This window comes from Bos grunniens, chromosome 10 (genome assembly GCF_055505025.1).
Source record: "Bos grunniens cultivar Pamir isolate PY7600 chromosome 10, Bosgru_T2T1.0, whole genome shotgun sequence".
Classification (NCBI taxonomy): Eukaryota; Metazoa; Chordata; class Mammalia; order Artiodactyla; family Bovidae; genus Bos; species Bos grunniens.
Genome location: NC_141174.1, coordinates 65,050,490 through 65,065,638, shown reverse-complemented (window position 1 = coordinate 65,065,638; position 15,149 = coordinate 65,050,490). Strand labels below are relative to the sequence as shown.

The 15,149-nt window shown below is 36.2% G+C and overlaps 1 protein-coding gene across 3 annotated transcripts in view; it reads right to left on the bottom strand.

The window, feature by feature from the left end:
- UBR1 (ubiquitin protein ligase E3 component n-recognin 1) overlaps nt 1-15,149 on the bottom strand; it is a 154,597-nt gene that overhangs the window by 117,554 nt on the left and 21,894 nt on the right. For all 3 annotated transcript variants that reach the window (XR_015134868.1, XR_015134869.1, XM_086321677.1), the window contains exons 3-4: nt 13,741-13,819; nt 1,000-1,110 (exon numbers count right to left, since the gene is read on the bottom strand). Coding sequence is in view for 1 of the 3 variants with exons in the window: in XM_086321677.1 (XP_086177803.1) it covers nt 1,000-1,110; nt 13,741-13,819 (190 nt within the window). In the remaining 2 variants the exon portion in view is untranslated. The remainder of the gene's footprint in view (nt 1-999; nt 1,111-13,740; nt 13,820-15,149) is intronic.

Below are 15,149 nucleotides of genomic sequence, written 5' to 3'. Positions count from 1 at the left end.
CTAATGAATGGATACTCACTGTGGCAAAGCAGAATATGCCTTACTCCCCATCTTAGGAGGAAAGTATCCAAAAGTATCCTAAAACTGAGTTTTAGGTTCTTTTGACACAAATCCATCGTCACCAGCCTACCTCACCTATTCCCTAATTCATATCTTGAGTCAGGTATTTTTACAACAAGGCCTGGTTTCTTTTAGTAGAAAATGGTACTTAAGAGATCAAAATATAGACCCTAGGGATATTCAGGAACAGTTTAAAGAATACAAAAACTATTTATTCCTTAAGTTTTAAAAAGGATTCTTCTGTGAAACCATTTGAGCATGGTATTTTTTAGAAAGTACTTTCTTGTGACAACTTTTTAAATTTCTTCATGGTTATTAACTGTTAAAGTTTTTTCTGTTCTTGAATAAATTATAACTATACTGTTGGATAAAGGAATCTATTTTCAAATGTCTTTGCACAGAGTCATATAAAAAGCCTTTTATAATCCTCCTGTATCTGTGGTTCAATGGTCATTTTCCCATTCTCCTTTTTAATTGTCGCTATCTGGGCTTACAGTTTTTTTTCTTGATTAGGAGGTATAGTGGATAATATGTTCATTGATTTTTTTTTTCCTTTAAGAATAGCAATTACGGAATTTATGTGTTAGTTCTATTGTTTTCTAATTCATTATATCCTCCTGTTTCATAATAACTACTTCCATTCACTCTTTTAGGATAATATATTGTTTATTCTTACTTATCAATTTGACTGCTTAACAAACAAGTAATCTGAGTTCATCTTTTCAGTGTAAATTCACTCCTTTAGAGAAATATGGAATCAAACCTTTATCAATTTATCAAATCTTTAAATCCTCTAGAATCAAATACAACTCCTTACATTTAAATATTAGAACATAAAATCAGGATTCTCGAAGGAATTCAGCTTAACCCATACAAATAACATTTCTATTTAATTTCATCAAGCTTAAAATAGCAATTAAAAAATAGTAATATTCTTACCTCTTTTGTGGTACCTGCTCTTCCAGGTTCATGACTTATACAAAAAGGACCAGTTTTCCATGCTTCTGTGTCCCCACAGTCACAAAATCCTCCTCCAGTAGAAGTATGCATCTGACAAATGAAAATGTGTGTGTTAATTTCAAAACATTTTACAAAGCAAAGAAGAATGATAAAGAGAACTCAAATAATACATGTTTCCTGCTATTTAACCTTGATTGCCTTTAATATTATAGATAAATATCAAAAAATATTTTGATAACAAAAAAAATTCTCAATACTTAATCACAACAAAAATGGACCTTCAAAATTGATACATTTTTGAAACATACTCAGTTTTTAAATAGTTTAATAGTTTTTAAAACAGATTGTGTCATGTGCAAAAAAAAAAGAAAAGAAAAAGAAAAATATATGACACCGAGAATGCTTGAGTAGATTTTATTATTAAACAGACTTTTTAAATCATTACAATGATACTAGCTTAAGTACTTAAGAAATGTATATTTTCATCCACATTAATATCCTACAGCAACTAAAACTTATTACAACATTTTTTTCTTTGAGGGTGCCTGTAAAAAAAATTATCTAAAATATAGTAGCTTAGATAGAGAAGGATGACAATGACCTGAATTTGAATCTTCCCCAAATCTCCCCCCTCCAAATTATACAACTAACAAGGAGAACAAGTAAAGCCACACATGACCCATGTCTGCAGGATTACTGGGAGTCAAAAAAATAAATACCACAACCTCCAAATGACTTCTGAGTTTCTGTTACCTATCACTTCAAGCATGTGGATACAGACAATAGGAGAGGGAAGCTGCAAAGACTCCATTAAAGAGAACAGAAGGGTATAAAGGACTTAAATCAAGCACAGACAAAATCACATCCCAGAAGAGAAAGCTCAATGTCAAGGAACAAATACTGAACACAGATTGGGACTTGGTGGTTCACAGGGAAAGAGACTGAAGGTGAGCAGGACCAGAAGTGGCCACCTCTGAGAAGCATTACTTTTGGAGGAAAATCAAATACCTTTCAAAAGGTGGTAACCCCTTATAGAATGTGACAGTAAATGAAAGAAAGAAGAAAGAAAGCTTAAGAATCCTATAGAAACAAGAGAGAAACAAGACATGCCAAACCCTCCCCTCACTTCACCACCATCACCAGTATAATCTATAAAAGAAATTACACAGAAGAGGGTAAAACTGACAGAAGAGAGCACTTGTGAACACTATTCATGAAATGAAATAGAAAAAAGTACACCATATCCATGTGAAACTGTTGAAAAAAAAAGGTGCAAAATATAAATAAGAGCCAAAACTCAATTATGAAGCTGGAAGAAAATATAATGCTCTAAACTGAATTACCCATCCTCAAACAAGCATTAAAAACCGTTAATCAGATTAAGACACCTTTAATCATAAACACAAAAATTAAAAACAGAAATGGACAAAAAAGAAGAAATAAATGAGACCTGAATTAACTCAGGAGAAAAAAACAGAAGAAAATGATATATCAGAAGTAAATAGCATTGAAACAAAGTAGGGAAATAAGAGAATGAAAGTAAGATGAAGCAAAGAAATACAGAATCAGAGGAAAAATGGTTGAAATAGAAGATAGGCCTAAGAAAGGTAGATAAGCTTAACGAGTCACCAAAGAAAAATCAAAACAATGGAACAGGGATGACAATCTAAGAGAACTTCTGAAAACAAACTGCCTTAATCTACACAGTGAAAGGGCCCTCAGTGACTGAGAAAAAACTCAGTATGATCAACTCCTAAAACTATTAGACTTTAAAGATAAAAGCCCTGAGGTTTTGGGCAAAAAGAAGAAATAACATAATCACAAGAAAATTAGACTGGCACCCGACTTCTCAACGGAAGAAGGCAATGGCAACCCACTCCAGTACTCATGCCTGGAATATCCCATGGATGGAGGTGCCTGGTAGGCTACAGTCCCTGGGGTCCCGAAGAGTCGGATGCGACTGAGCAACTTCACTTTCACTTTTCACTTTCATGCATTGGAGCAGGAAATGGCAACCCACTTCAGTGTTCTTGCCTGGAGAATCCCAGGGAAGGAGGAGCCTGGTGGGCTGCTGTCTATGGGATTGCACAGAGTCGGACACGACTGACGCGACTTAGCAGCAACTTAGCAGTAGCAGACTTCTCAATAGCAATACATGAAACAAGACAACAGCAGAGCAGCATTTTCAAGAAAAGAAACAGTAAACCAAGGATATTATCTACAGCTAAGCTTTAAAAATACAATTTTGAATGTGTCAGAACTAAAGGAACACTGTATACACATGACCTTCCAGAGGGATCTGTCTGAGCAGTGATCAACAAACTCTCTGTAGGAACAGACAGTAAATATTTTAGGCTTTGCAAGCCATGGAATCTCTTTTGAATTACTCAGTTCTACTTTTGTAGTGAAGCAGCAGCCACAGATAATAAATAAGTGAATAAACATAGCTATGTTCCAATGAGAATTCATAGGCACTAAAATTTTAAATTTCATATAATTTTCATTTATCATGAAATATTATTGAGAGTCCCTTGGACTGCAAGGAGATCAAACCAGTCAATCCTAAAGGAAATCAGTCCTGAATACTCATTGGAAGGACTGATGCTAAAGCTCAAACTCCAATACTCTGGCCACCTGATGTGAAGAACTGACTCATTGGAAAAGACCCTGATGCTGGGAAAGATTAAGGGCAGGAGGAGAAGGGGACGACAGAGGATGAGATGGTTGGATGGCATCATCAACTTGATGGACATGAGCTTAAGCAAGCTCCGGGAGTTGGTGATGCATAGGGAAGCCTGTTCTATGGGGTCGCAGAGTCGGACACAACTGAGCGACTGAACTGAGAACTGATTATTCTTCTTATTCTTTTTCACAATATAAAAACTAGCTTAGGGGCTTCCCTGGCAGTCCAGAGGTTAAGACTCTGCACTTCCACTTCAGGGGGCATGGATTCGATCCTTGGTTGGGGAACTGAGATCCCACATGGCTTGTGGTATGGCCAAAAGAAAAAAAGAATAAAAACTAAACTTAGCTTGCAGGCCATATATAAAAATAGATGGTGAACTGTATTGGACCCACAAACTGTAATTTACTGAACCCTAGAGGATGAGCCTCAGCTGACCAAGCAGTGACTGGAGAAACTTCAGAGAAAGGATAGTTGGTAAATATTTTATGTATGTAATTGTAATGCTAAGAACAAATCAAAGGGCTTCCCCATTGGCTAAGTGCTAAAGAATCCTCCCGCAATGCATGAGACATGGGTTCAATCCCTGGGTCAAGAAGATCCCCTGGAGAAGGGAATGGCAACCTTCTCCAGTATTCTTGCCTGGAAAATCCCATGGACAGAGGAACCTGGAAGGCTACAGTCCATGGGGTTAAAAAAGAGTTGGACATGACTTAGCGACTGAAAAACAACTAAGAACAAATCAATCATGTTGATGTTCGGGAGAAATCAACACAATACTGTTAAGCAATTATCTTTCAATTAAAACTAAAGAAATTTTTTAAAAAAAGGACAAATCAAAGGTGTTGAAAGATACATGCATAGAAGAATGTAAACTTTATACAACCTCACAATCAGAAAGACAACTAAAATAATGGGAGAAAGGAAAGAGAAAGCATTAGATTATCAACTACTAAGTAGGTAATAGGAAGAAAGCTAAGATACCATTAAAACTGACAAACTAGACAATGAAAAGTTAAGTAAGGGAGTAAAAAGGAACTAAAAGCACTATAAAAATTATCACTACAAATGTTACTACTAGAATGAAGGTAACAAAAGAAATTAGAATATACAAATCAATTTTATATACTGAGGAATGCTAAACTCATCCATAATTACTAAAAATGTAGTTTCAAATCAAAGTAAAAGTATAAACTTTAGTATAGGGAATGCCATGGAAGCAAGACATAAACTACAGAAGCATTAAAAAAAATTCTGGCAAACATAACTACATATTAATTAAAATGTCATTAAGGCAAATGACAGCATAAATCAAGTTTAAAAGACAGAAAATAGATTTCATACACATAACTTATGATCCAGCAATATCATTCTGAGGTTACCAAGAGAAATGAAAACAAATGTCCATACATAGACTTGTATTTGAATAGCTTTATTGAAAAGCTAGAAGTCAGTCCAGTATTCATCAAGTGATGAACAGGTACTATATTGTGGCATTTCCATACAATGGCATACTACCAGGCAATAAAAAGGAACAAATTGCTGATACATGAGAGGCGCTCAAAGGCATTATGTATGATTTCACTTATAAGACATTCTGAAAGGCCAAAACTATAGGGACAGAAAACAGATCAGTGAACGCCAGGAGCTAGGGGTATGTGAGCAAGAGGACTGCCTGCAAAACGGCACTAGAGAAGTTTTGAAATGATATAAATGTTTTATATCTTATTGTGGGGGTTTGTTGTGTTGTTCAGTCGCTAAGTCGTGTCCAACTCTGCGACTCCATGGACTGCGTGAGCATGCCAGGTTTCCCTATCCTTCACTATCTCCCAGAGTTCACCCAAGTTGATGTCCATTGAATCAGTGATGCCCTCCAACCATCTCATCCTCTGTTGCCCCCTTCCTCTTCTGCCCTCAGTCCTTCCAAGCATCAGGGTCTCTTCTAATGGGTCGGTTCTTTGCATCAGGTGGCCAAAGTACTGGAGTTTCAGCATCACTCCTTCCAACAAATATTCAGGGTTGGATTCTTTTAGGATTGGCTGGTTTGACCTTTCTGCTGTCCAAGGGACTCTCAAGAGTCTTCTCCAGCACCACAGTTCAAAAGTATCAATTCTTCAGCCCTCAGCCTTCTTTACAGTCCAACTCTTACATCCATACATGACTACTGGAAAAACCATAGCTTTCACTATACGGACTGGACCTTTGTCAGCAAAGTGATGTCTCTGCTTTTTAACACACTGTCTAAGTTTGTCATAGCTTTTCTTCCAAGGAGCCAAGTGTCTTAATTTCATGGTTGCAGTCACAGTCCAGTGATTTTGGAGCCCAAGAAAATAAAATCTGACACTGTTTCCACTTTTCTCCCATCTATTTGCCATGAAGTGATGGGACCAGATGCCATGATGCTTAGTTTTTTGAATGCTAAGCTTTAAGCCAGTTTTTTCATTCTTCTCTTTCACCCTCATCAAGAGGCTCTTTAGTTCCTTTTCACTTTCTGCCATTTAGAGTGGTATCATCTGCACATCTGAGGTTACTGATATTTCTCCTCGCAATCTTGATTCCAGTTTGTGATTTATCCAGCCTGGCATTTTGCATGACATACTCTACATATATTAAATAAGCAGGGTGACAATATACAGCCTTGACATACTCCTTTCCCAATTCTGAACCAATCAATTGTTCCATGTCTGGTTCAAACTGTTGCTTCTTGAGCTCTATACAGGTTTCTCAGGAGGCAGGTAAGGTAGTCTGGTAATCCCATCTCTTTAAGAATTTTCCAGTTTGTTGTGATTCACGCAGTCAAAAGCTTTAGCGTAGTCAATAAAGCAGATGCTTTTCTGGTATTCCCTTGCTTTTTCTATGATCCAACAGATGTTGGCAATTTGATCTCTGTCTGGTTCCATTGCCTTTTCTCAATCCAGATTGTACATCTGTAAATTATAGGTTCATGTACTGTTGAAGCCTAGATTGAGGGACTTTGAGAATTACCTTGATAGCATGTGAAATGAGTGCAATTGTGCAGTAGTTTGAACATTCTTTGGCATCGGCCTTCTTTGGGATTGTGATGAAAACCAACCTTTTCTAGTCCTGTGGCCGCTGCTGAGTTTTCCAATTTGCTGACATACTGAGTGCTGTATACTTTAACAGCATTGTAGGCTTTCCTGGTGGCTCAGATGGTAAAGAATCTGCCTGCAATGCAGAAGACCTGGTTTCGATCCCTGGATTGGGAAGATCCCCTGGAGAAGGAAATGGCTACCCACTCCAGTATTCTTTCCTGGAGAATTCCATGGACAGAGGAGCTTGGCAGGCTACAATCCACGGGGCCACAAAGAGTCGGACACGACTGAGCAACTAACATTTTCACACTGTGGTGGTTACCAAACTGTATGTGTCTATGAAAACTCATGGAACTGTACACTTAGAAAGGTAGATTTTATTGTGTATCAATTACGTCTTTAAAAATCTAACTTAAAAATGAAAAATTATTAAAGACAATCATATTAAGATAATATTTGTGAAGTATATAACATAGCAGTAAGAAAAAAGTAACAGAAAAATAAGGACAGAAATAGGCATTACACAGAAGAAATTAAACATACAATTAAAAAATGAAAAGATGTTCATAATACTAGTAATAGAAGTGCAAATTAAAATAATCAGATAATTTGACTACTAACAGATTGGCAAAAAGTAAAAAGACTGATTAAATAAACTTCGGGACAGATATAGAGAAATGACTGTAAACTGACACAGCAATTCAGAAAAAAATCTGGAAAAATCCATCAAAGTTTATGCACACACCCTTCAAGCCAGAAAATATACCTCTAAGAATCTAGTCTCAAGCACTCTTGAATATATACATTAGTGTATAAAAAAGGTATATGTATATGTTGCATTATTGGTTAATTCCTATAAAACTGGAAGCAATGTAATTACCTAGAAAAGAGGGATGATTTAAGTATACAATGACATACTCCCACAAAGGAATACATGTAGCAATTAAGCAAGGCAAGAGTTATTATATGGATCTGATTCACAATGTACATTTAAATTGTATTCATTAGGGAATCTTTCCTCTCTGTTCCAATAAATCTTGGGCATACACATGACTCTCAGATAATAAAAGTTCTCATGGTCATGACAGTCTCTGTCCAGGCCTTAGAATGCCCAATTCTAAATAATGATCAAATTGTCAAGCTTTCTTTTTTTTTAATATAAATTTATTTATTTTAATTGGAGGCTAATTACAATACTGTATTGGTTTTGCCATACATCAACATGAATCTGCCATGGGTGTACATGTGTTCCCCATCCTGAACCCCTCTCCCACCATCCATCCCTCTGGTCATCCCAGTGCACCAGCCCCGAGCATCCTGTATCATGCATCGAACCTGGACTGGCAATTCGTTTCACATATGATACTATACATGTTTCAATGCCATTCTCCCAAATCATCCCACTCTCGCCCTCTCCCACAGGGTCCAAAAGACTGTTCTATACATCTGTGTCTCTTTTGCTGTCTCTTATACAGGGTTGTCATCACTATCTTTCTAAATTCCATATATATGCGTTAGTATACTATATTGGTGTTTTTCTTTCTGGCTTACTTCACTCTGTATAATAGGCTCCAGTTTTTAAAAAAAAGCATAAACTTGGTAAAAAATTGGTAAATTATATTTCATGAGACTTTAAAATTTGGGGAATGTATCTACACAATTGAATGCTATTCAGCAAAAAAGTTTGTGAGCTACTAGCGACTAAATAACAGGTACAGTAATATGAGTGAATCATAAAAACAATACACTCAGTGAAAAAAGCCAGACACAAAAGCATATGTACTATATGATTTCATTACATAAAATTCTAGAAAAGGGAATACCAAAGTACAGTGACAAGAACCAGATCAGTGACTGCTCGGGGGCTACAATGTTCATCATAGCACTATTCATAATCACCCCAAAATAGAAACAACCCAAATGTCCATCAGCTGATGCACGCATAAATAAAATGTGGTATAGCCATACAGTGGCATATTATTTGATAATAAAAAGGAATAAACACAGATACATGCTACAGCCTGGATAATCAATGAAACATCATGCTAAGTGAAAGGAGCCAATTACACAGGACCACATGTTGTGTGACACCATTTATATGAATTGTCCAGAATAGGCAAATCTGTAGTGACAGAAAATAGATTAATGGTTGTCTCAGGCTGCAGGAAGAGTTGGGGTAAAAACGGTTATGAGGTTTCTTTTAAGGGTGATAAAAATGTTCCAAAATTTATTATAGTGATGACTGTGCTACTCTGTGAATATACTATGTGAATTATACTTTTTAAATGTGAATTGTCTGTCAATAAAGATGTGGATTATCTCTCAAAAAAAAAAAAGAATTATTATATTTAACAACACAGAACTATCTCCATGATACATTAAATTAAAAACAAGTTGCAAGGAATTCCCTGTTGGCCTAGTGGTTAGGATTCTGGGCTTTCACTGCCATGGCCTGGGTTCAATCCTTGATCAGGGAACTGAGATACTGCAAGCTGCACAGTGTGGCCAAAAAAAGTTGCAAAACAGAGTACATAGTAGGATCCCATTTATACACACACACACACACATACACACACAAACATACCTCCTAAACATATAAATATATATGTTTATAAATAATAAAGATCTGTAGGGATGTGTACTAAATCGTGTTTAGTTTAACAAAGTATGATGGGACAGAAAGGCAACAATAATTTTTATTTGTATTTTTCTGTATTATTTGAATTTTGAAAAAGTAAGTTTTATTGCATTGCTTAAGTAAATAATTTTTTAATGCTGTTGCATTTTGAAGATAATACATAAATTCTCATTACATAGAACTAATCTTAAGACAGACCCTGATTGTTACTTCTATAATTAAATCTTAGATATCAGCCCTGCCTATGATCCTAATACTTCCTATGATCTGCCCTTTTGATCCTAACACTTGATTTCAACAAACATCTGTTGAAGGACTTCCGTGGTGGTCCAGTGGTTAAGACTCAGCTTCTAGTGCAGGGGGTACAGGTTTGATCCCTGGTCAGAGAGCTAAGATCCCACATGCTGCATGGAGTGGCCAAAAAAGAAAAAAAAAGTAATAATTTTAATACTGGGTGTTTTTGTCTATTTTGAGGATAAAAATGCAAAGTTTACTGAAAATTTTTTTTAAAGAATGTGCTTCAGTATATTCTGTTTTTCATATTTACCTTTTTGTATGTATCTAAGAATGTTTACGTCTACTCTCTAAACAAATTTCAATTATAGAATAATAAATACAGTGTTATCAGCTACAGTCATCATGTTAAATACCTTAGATTCTCAGACCTTATTTATCTTACTGTAGTTTTTAAATTAATTTATTTTTAGTTATGCTGGGTCTTTGTTGCTGCACTTAGGCTTTCTATGTTGTAATAAGTGGGGACTACTCTCCAGTTGTGTGGCATGGGCTTTCTCATTGCAGTTGCTTGTGGCTGCAGAACACAGGCTCTAAGTGCACGGGCTTCAGTAGTTGCAGCATGTGGGCTCAGTAGTTGCAGCATGTGGGCTCAGTAGTTGCAGCATGTGGGCTCAGTAGTTGCAGTGTGTAGGCTCAGCTGCACCACAGCATGTGGAATCTTCCTGGACCAGGGATCAAAACCACATTACCTGTGTTGGCAGCCAGATTCTTATCTACTGTACCACCAGGGAAGTCCCTTTACTGTAGTTTTTATTTTTAAGGGATAAACTACTGAAAAGCTGGATGTCACAAAGAAGGGGCACATTACACAAAGTAGATCAAGCTCAAATTTTTATCTCTGTTCTCAAAAATTTTGTGTTTGTTTTTATGCTTCTACTTTATTTTCAATTCTCATCTTAGATTCTGCAAGATCATAGCAAAAAGTCTTTGGTGTGGGATAGCAATTTTACACAAAAGAGATAGATCAAAAATTCAATATGGGGTTCTTTGATATTAAATTAAAATTTATATGAACACATGAACACATTTTTGGGGGGCTTCCCTGGTGGCTCAGACGGTAAAGAGTCTGCCTGCAGTGCAGGAGACCTGAAGAAGGAAATGGCAACCCACTCCAGTATTTTTGCCTGGAAAATCCCATGGATGGAAGAGCCTGGCAAGCTACAGTCCATGGGGTCGCCAAGAGTCACAACTGACCAACTTCACTTTTTCTTTTTTTTCCAACTATTTTTGTGTCTGCAAGTCAGATACTATCAAGCAAACTGCCATGTCTGATCCACAATCCTTTTAAATTTTTAACTCAAAGACAAAGAGGAAAATTCAGTAAATTTTATCTTTCCAGATGTTCTCAGAAAGAGTTATAAAACACAGTTGGATAATCTATTTACACCAAATGAATTACCTATGTGTGTTGTGAGGTAGCAATGAAAGACTATGATCTTCTATGGTAATAACACCCTCAATGCAGAAGCCTTCCCTCCTCACAGTGTGTGAAGAGTGTGAATAAGGGATGGAGAGTCACCTTTCATTATTTCATCAACTACTGGTGTTTTCACAGTATTTTAAATGCCTGATTTCAATTTTACAACAATACCAATATTTATTCTGAAAGGTAATCACATGTTCCAAGTAGCAGAACTTCCAACACGTTCTATAGGAATAATTTGCAGTTCTTTTTTTGTGGGGGCAGGGGGAGGTGTGAGGTGTGCTTCATGGCTTGCAGGATCTCAGGTCCCCAACCAGGGACTGAACCCAGGCCATGGCAGTGAAAGCGCTGAATCCTAACCAGTAGACCACCAGGGAACTTCCTAATTCACAGTTCTGAATCATACTTCAGAAAAAAAACCTGCAGCAGTGCAGGATTTATTCCTACTCCATCACAGGTAATACTGCATAGATCTCTAGAGGAACTTTAAATTCTTCTGCTGTGAACTTTAAGATTGCTACAAAAGATGTAGTTTGGGGAACACTGAGTACTCCATAAGGCAGCCATTAGCATGATTTGAAATGAATCTTCAACATGGCAGAGCAGGTCTGGACAGAGACCCTATACCATCTCTGTGAAACAGCTCCACTCCCTCCACAGTGCTGGGGACAGCAAAAGTTGTTCTGCGCTATTCTGTGCCTAAAGGTTTTTCTTGGTGCTTTCTTAAAACAGTATCAGATCTTGGGTCTGCATCCCAATCGTTATCCTTTTCTTCCCCTTCTCTGCAGCAAAACATATCCCTTATTTCTTCTAATCTTTTTTTTTTTAATGGTTTCATTTTTTTTATTGTGTTTTATTTAAAAAGAATATACACAATATATAGGTGAGTTACAAAGCAGAATAATGAAGTGAACACCACTGATTCAGCATCTAACCCAAGAAAATATTAATACTGTTGCCAAGTTCCCTGTGTGATCCTCCATTTGACACGGAGGTTACTGTTACCTGAATTGTATTTATTAGTCATTCCCCTGCTTTTCTTTAAAAATTTCACCACATCTAACAGGTATTTCAGAGAGATTCTATCACTTATTCCCCCAACAAAAGTCTTCTGTTCTTTACACACACTTTTGAAGGGCAGTATTTTTTAAAGCTTATAAACATAATTTTTTATTAGTTACACAATAGTCCATCCTCCTAATAACACAAAGATTTCTGAGTAAGCTGTACATGCACCTTCTATAGGAAGAGCTTTGCAAAAACCTAAAGATGATAAACTTAAGGATGCTTCACAAAAGAGTGCTTTGTGGTGCAATGTAGACTGTAAGCTTTCAATACTGAAAGATAGCTTAGTGAAGAGGTTCCCAAATTTAACAGACAAGCTTTACCAGTCAACAGAAAAAATCAGAAAAGGAAGGAATGTGATGAGCTCTTCCACAGAGGTACATGTATACAATTTAAAGACCTGCTTTTTAGCCTGAGATTATCCTACTTCCTTGGAATTAAATTTTCCTTTTCTTCATAAAACTATAGGAGATGGTAAGGATTTTTTGGTTGCTGTTCATGTGCTCTTTTTAAAGTTAAAATTGAACTTATTTAGCCAAATAAAAATTTGAAAACCCTGTGTCTTACCCAAAGTCTTCTGAAATTGTACTGGCCCACAGAATTCCAAAGCTTGGCACCCTCACTAAGACCACAATATAATACTATTCGATACCTACCAGATTGGCTAAAACTTAAAAAGTTGGCAACATCAAATCTTGCAAGAATGTGGAGCCATAGGAACTCCCATATACTGCTGAAGAACTTACAAATTGGTATAACCACTTTGGAAAACAGTCTGACATTATCCACTATGACTTAAGATATACTCTAGAATTCAGCAATTCTATTCCAGATATACACCCTGGACAAACTCCTATACATGTGTACCAAAATACACAAATAAGAATGTTCACAGAAAAATTGTTTTATACAGTAATAGTCCAAAATTGGAAACAATCTACATATCCATATACAGTACAATGAATAACAATGTGGGTTATCAAACACTATAAGGTAAATGGACAAAACATATACATATATAAATATGCACACACACACACATATACACATACACATAATGCTGAGTAAAAGCTACTCAACAAGAGAAATGTACAGAATGACTCCATCTATACAGAATTCAAAACCAGATGCAACTATTCAATATGATTTGGGTGAGAAGCTAAAAGGAAAATGAAGGAAACTGTTATCACAAAACACATAAGAGAGGTTATATCATAAAGTGGGAGAGAAGGATGGTGATCCAGAAGGAGGCCCCTGAGAACTAGCAATGTCTCTTTTCTTGATCTAAGGAGTGGTTAGAAAGGTGTTCACTTTATAGTTATTCTTTAAGCTGTTAATATGCTTTATACAATCTTTTGTATAAAAGAGATGTACTTAAAAAAAAAAATTGTAAGGGGCTGTCTCTTGAGGTAGCAGATGCTCCACCACATATGTTTAACCAGAGCTAAAGGTTCACATATCAGATGTGTTATAGCAGGAACTCAAGTACTCATCAGGAATTTGGACTAGCTGGCCATCAGTCTCCTGCCAATCAAGAGATTTTATGCATCTATTTCCATACCTTGTAACGATGATTTTTATGAACACTATTCTGGAAGCAGTCCATACAGAGTACACATGTTGGATCAATTGCACAGTCCCTGAAAAACATTAAAAATCAGGTGCCAAAATTTAGATGACTCCCATTGATGCTCAAAGTATAACAATGATATAATGTGAATCAATTTCCTATATGATACACAAACTGTTTATGAAAATACTTTAAAAACTGAATTCCAAATAATGTTGGCCTCTTTCTGGCCATATTTTAATGTATATGTTGGGATGTTTGGTTTTGTTTCCTAAATTACCCTCATTACTTTGAGCTTTCGCCTGGTTTCAAACTATTAAATTCCACTTCAAAATTAGTTTCTGGTGCGTGATTTGGCAGCACATATGCCAAAATTAGTTTTCTGAAAAATTGATCAGTTTTTCTTCACTCTCTGCATCATCTTAGCCTATTACAGTTACAAATGTATTTTACAGGCACTGATTGTTCACTGGTAAATGAGGCTTGGTTAAAGAAAAAATTCCTTAGAATGTAAGCAACATAAGGGAAAGGATTTTAATTTATTTTGTATAATATCTCCCAAGCTTGTAGAGCAGTACCTCAGTTCAGTTCAGTTCAACTGCTCAGTCGTGTCCGACTCTTTGCGACCCCATAAATCGCAGTACGCCATGATAAATATCAATGAATATTTATTGAATAAATTAAATTCAATCTTTCTTATTTTTTTCCTTAATAAAAACTTTTAAAATGTAAAATTTTATTTAATACTTTCAGGGAAACATTGACAATAATATAAACAAGTGCAAAGTGCAAAATTAATTTTAAAAATATTTATTTAGAAAAGTTGAAGCGATAGAATTGGGCAATGTTAAAACTGAACTTTTAAATGCTAATAAGTAAAGACTGACTAATAACAGTTTCTAAAATATATATGATCTACTAACCTATTCACAGCAGGATTTCCAAATCTCAGCAGTACTGACACTTTAAACTGAATAATTATTTGCTGGTGATACAGGAGACTATCCTGTGTACCATAGGATGGTTAAGCAGCAACCCGGCCTCTATCCACTAGATGTCAGTACCATCCCCCTAGTGTGACAATTAAAAATGCCTCCGGGACCCTTTTGGAGAAATGAGGTCTACAAATGTCTTCTACTATGCTTTAGTTGAAACCGACCAGGCTTCAGCTAAAAGTACTTAACAAGATAAATGAAACTGCTATATAGTAAAATGGTATACAAAATACAAAAGTTGAATTTTCCCTAAGAAAATAAGAGAATAAAGAAATGTAGTATGTTCTAAACAACTGCTGTGTGTGCTTAGTCACTCAGCTGTGTCTGACTCTTTGTGATCCCATGGACTGCTAGGCTCCCCTGTCCATGGGGATTCTCCAGGCAAGAATACTGGAGGGGGTTGCC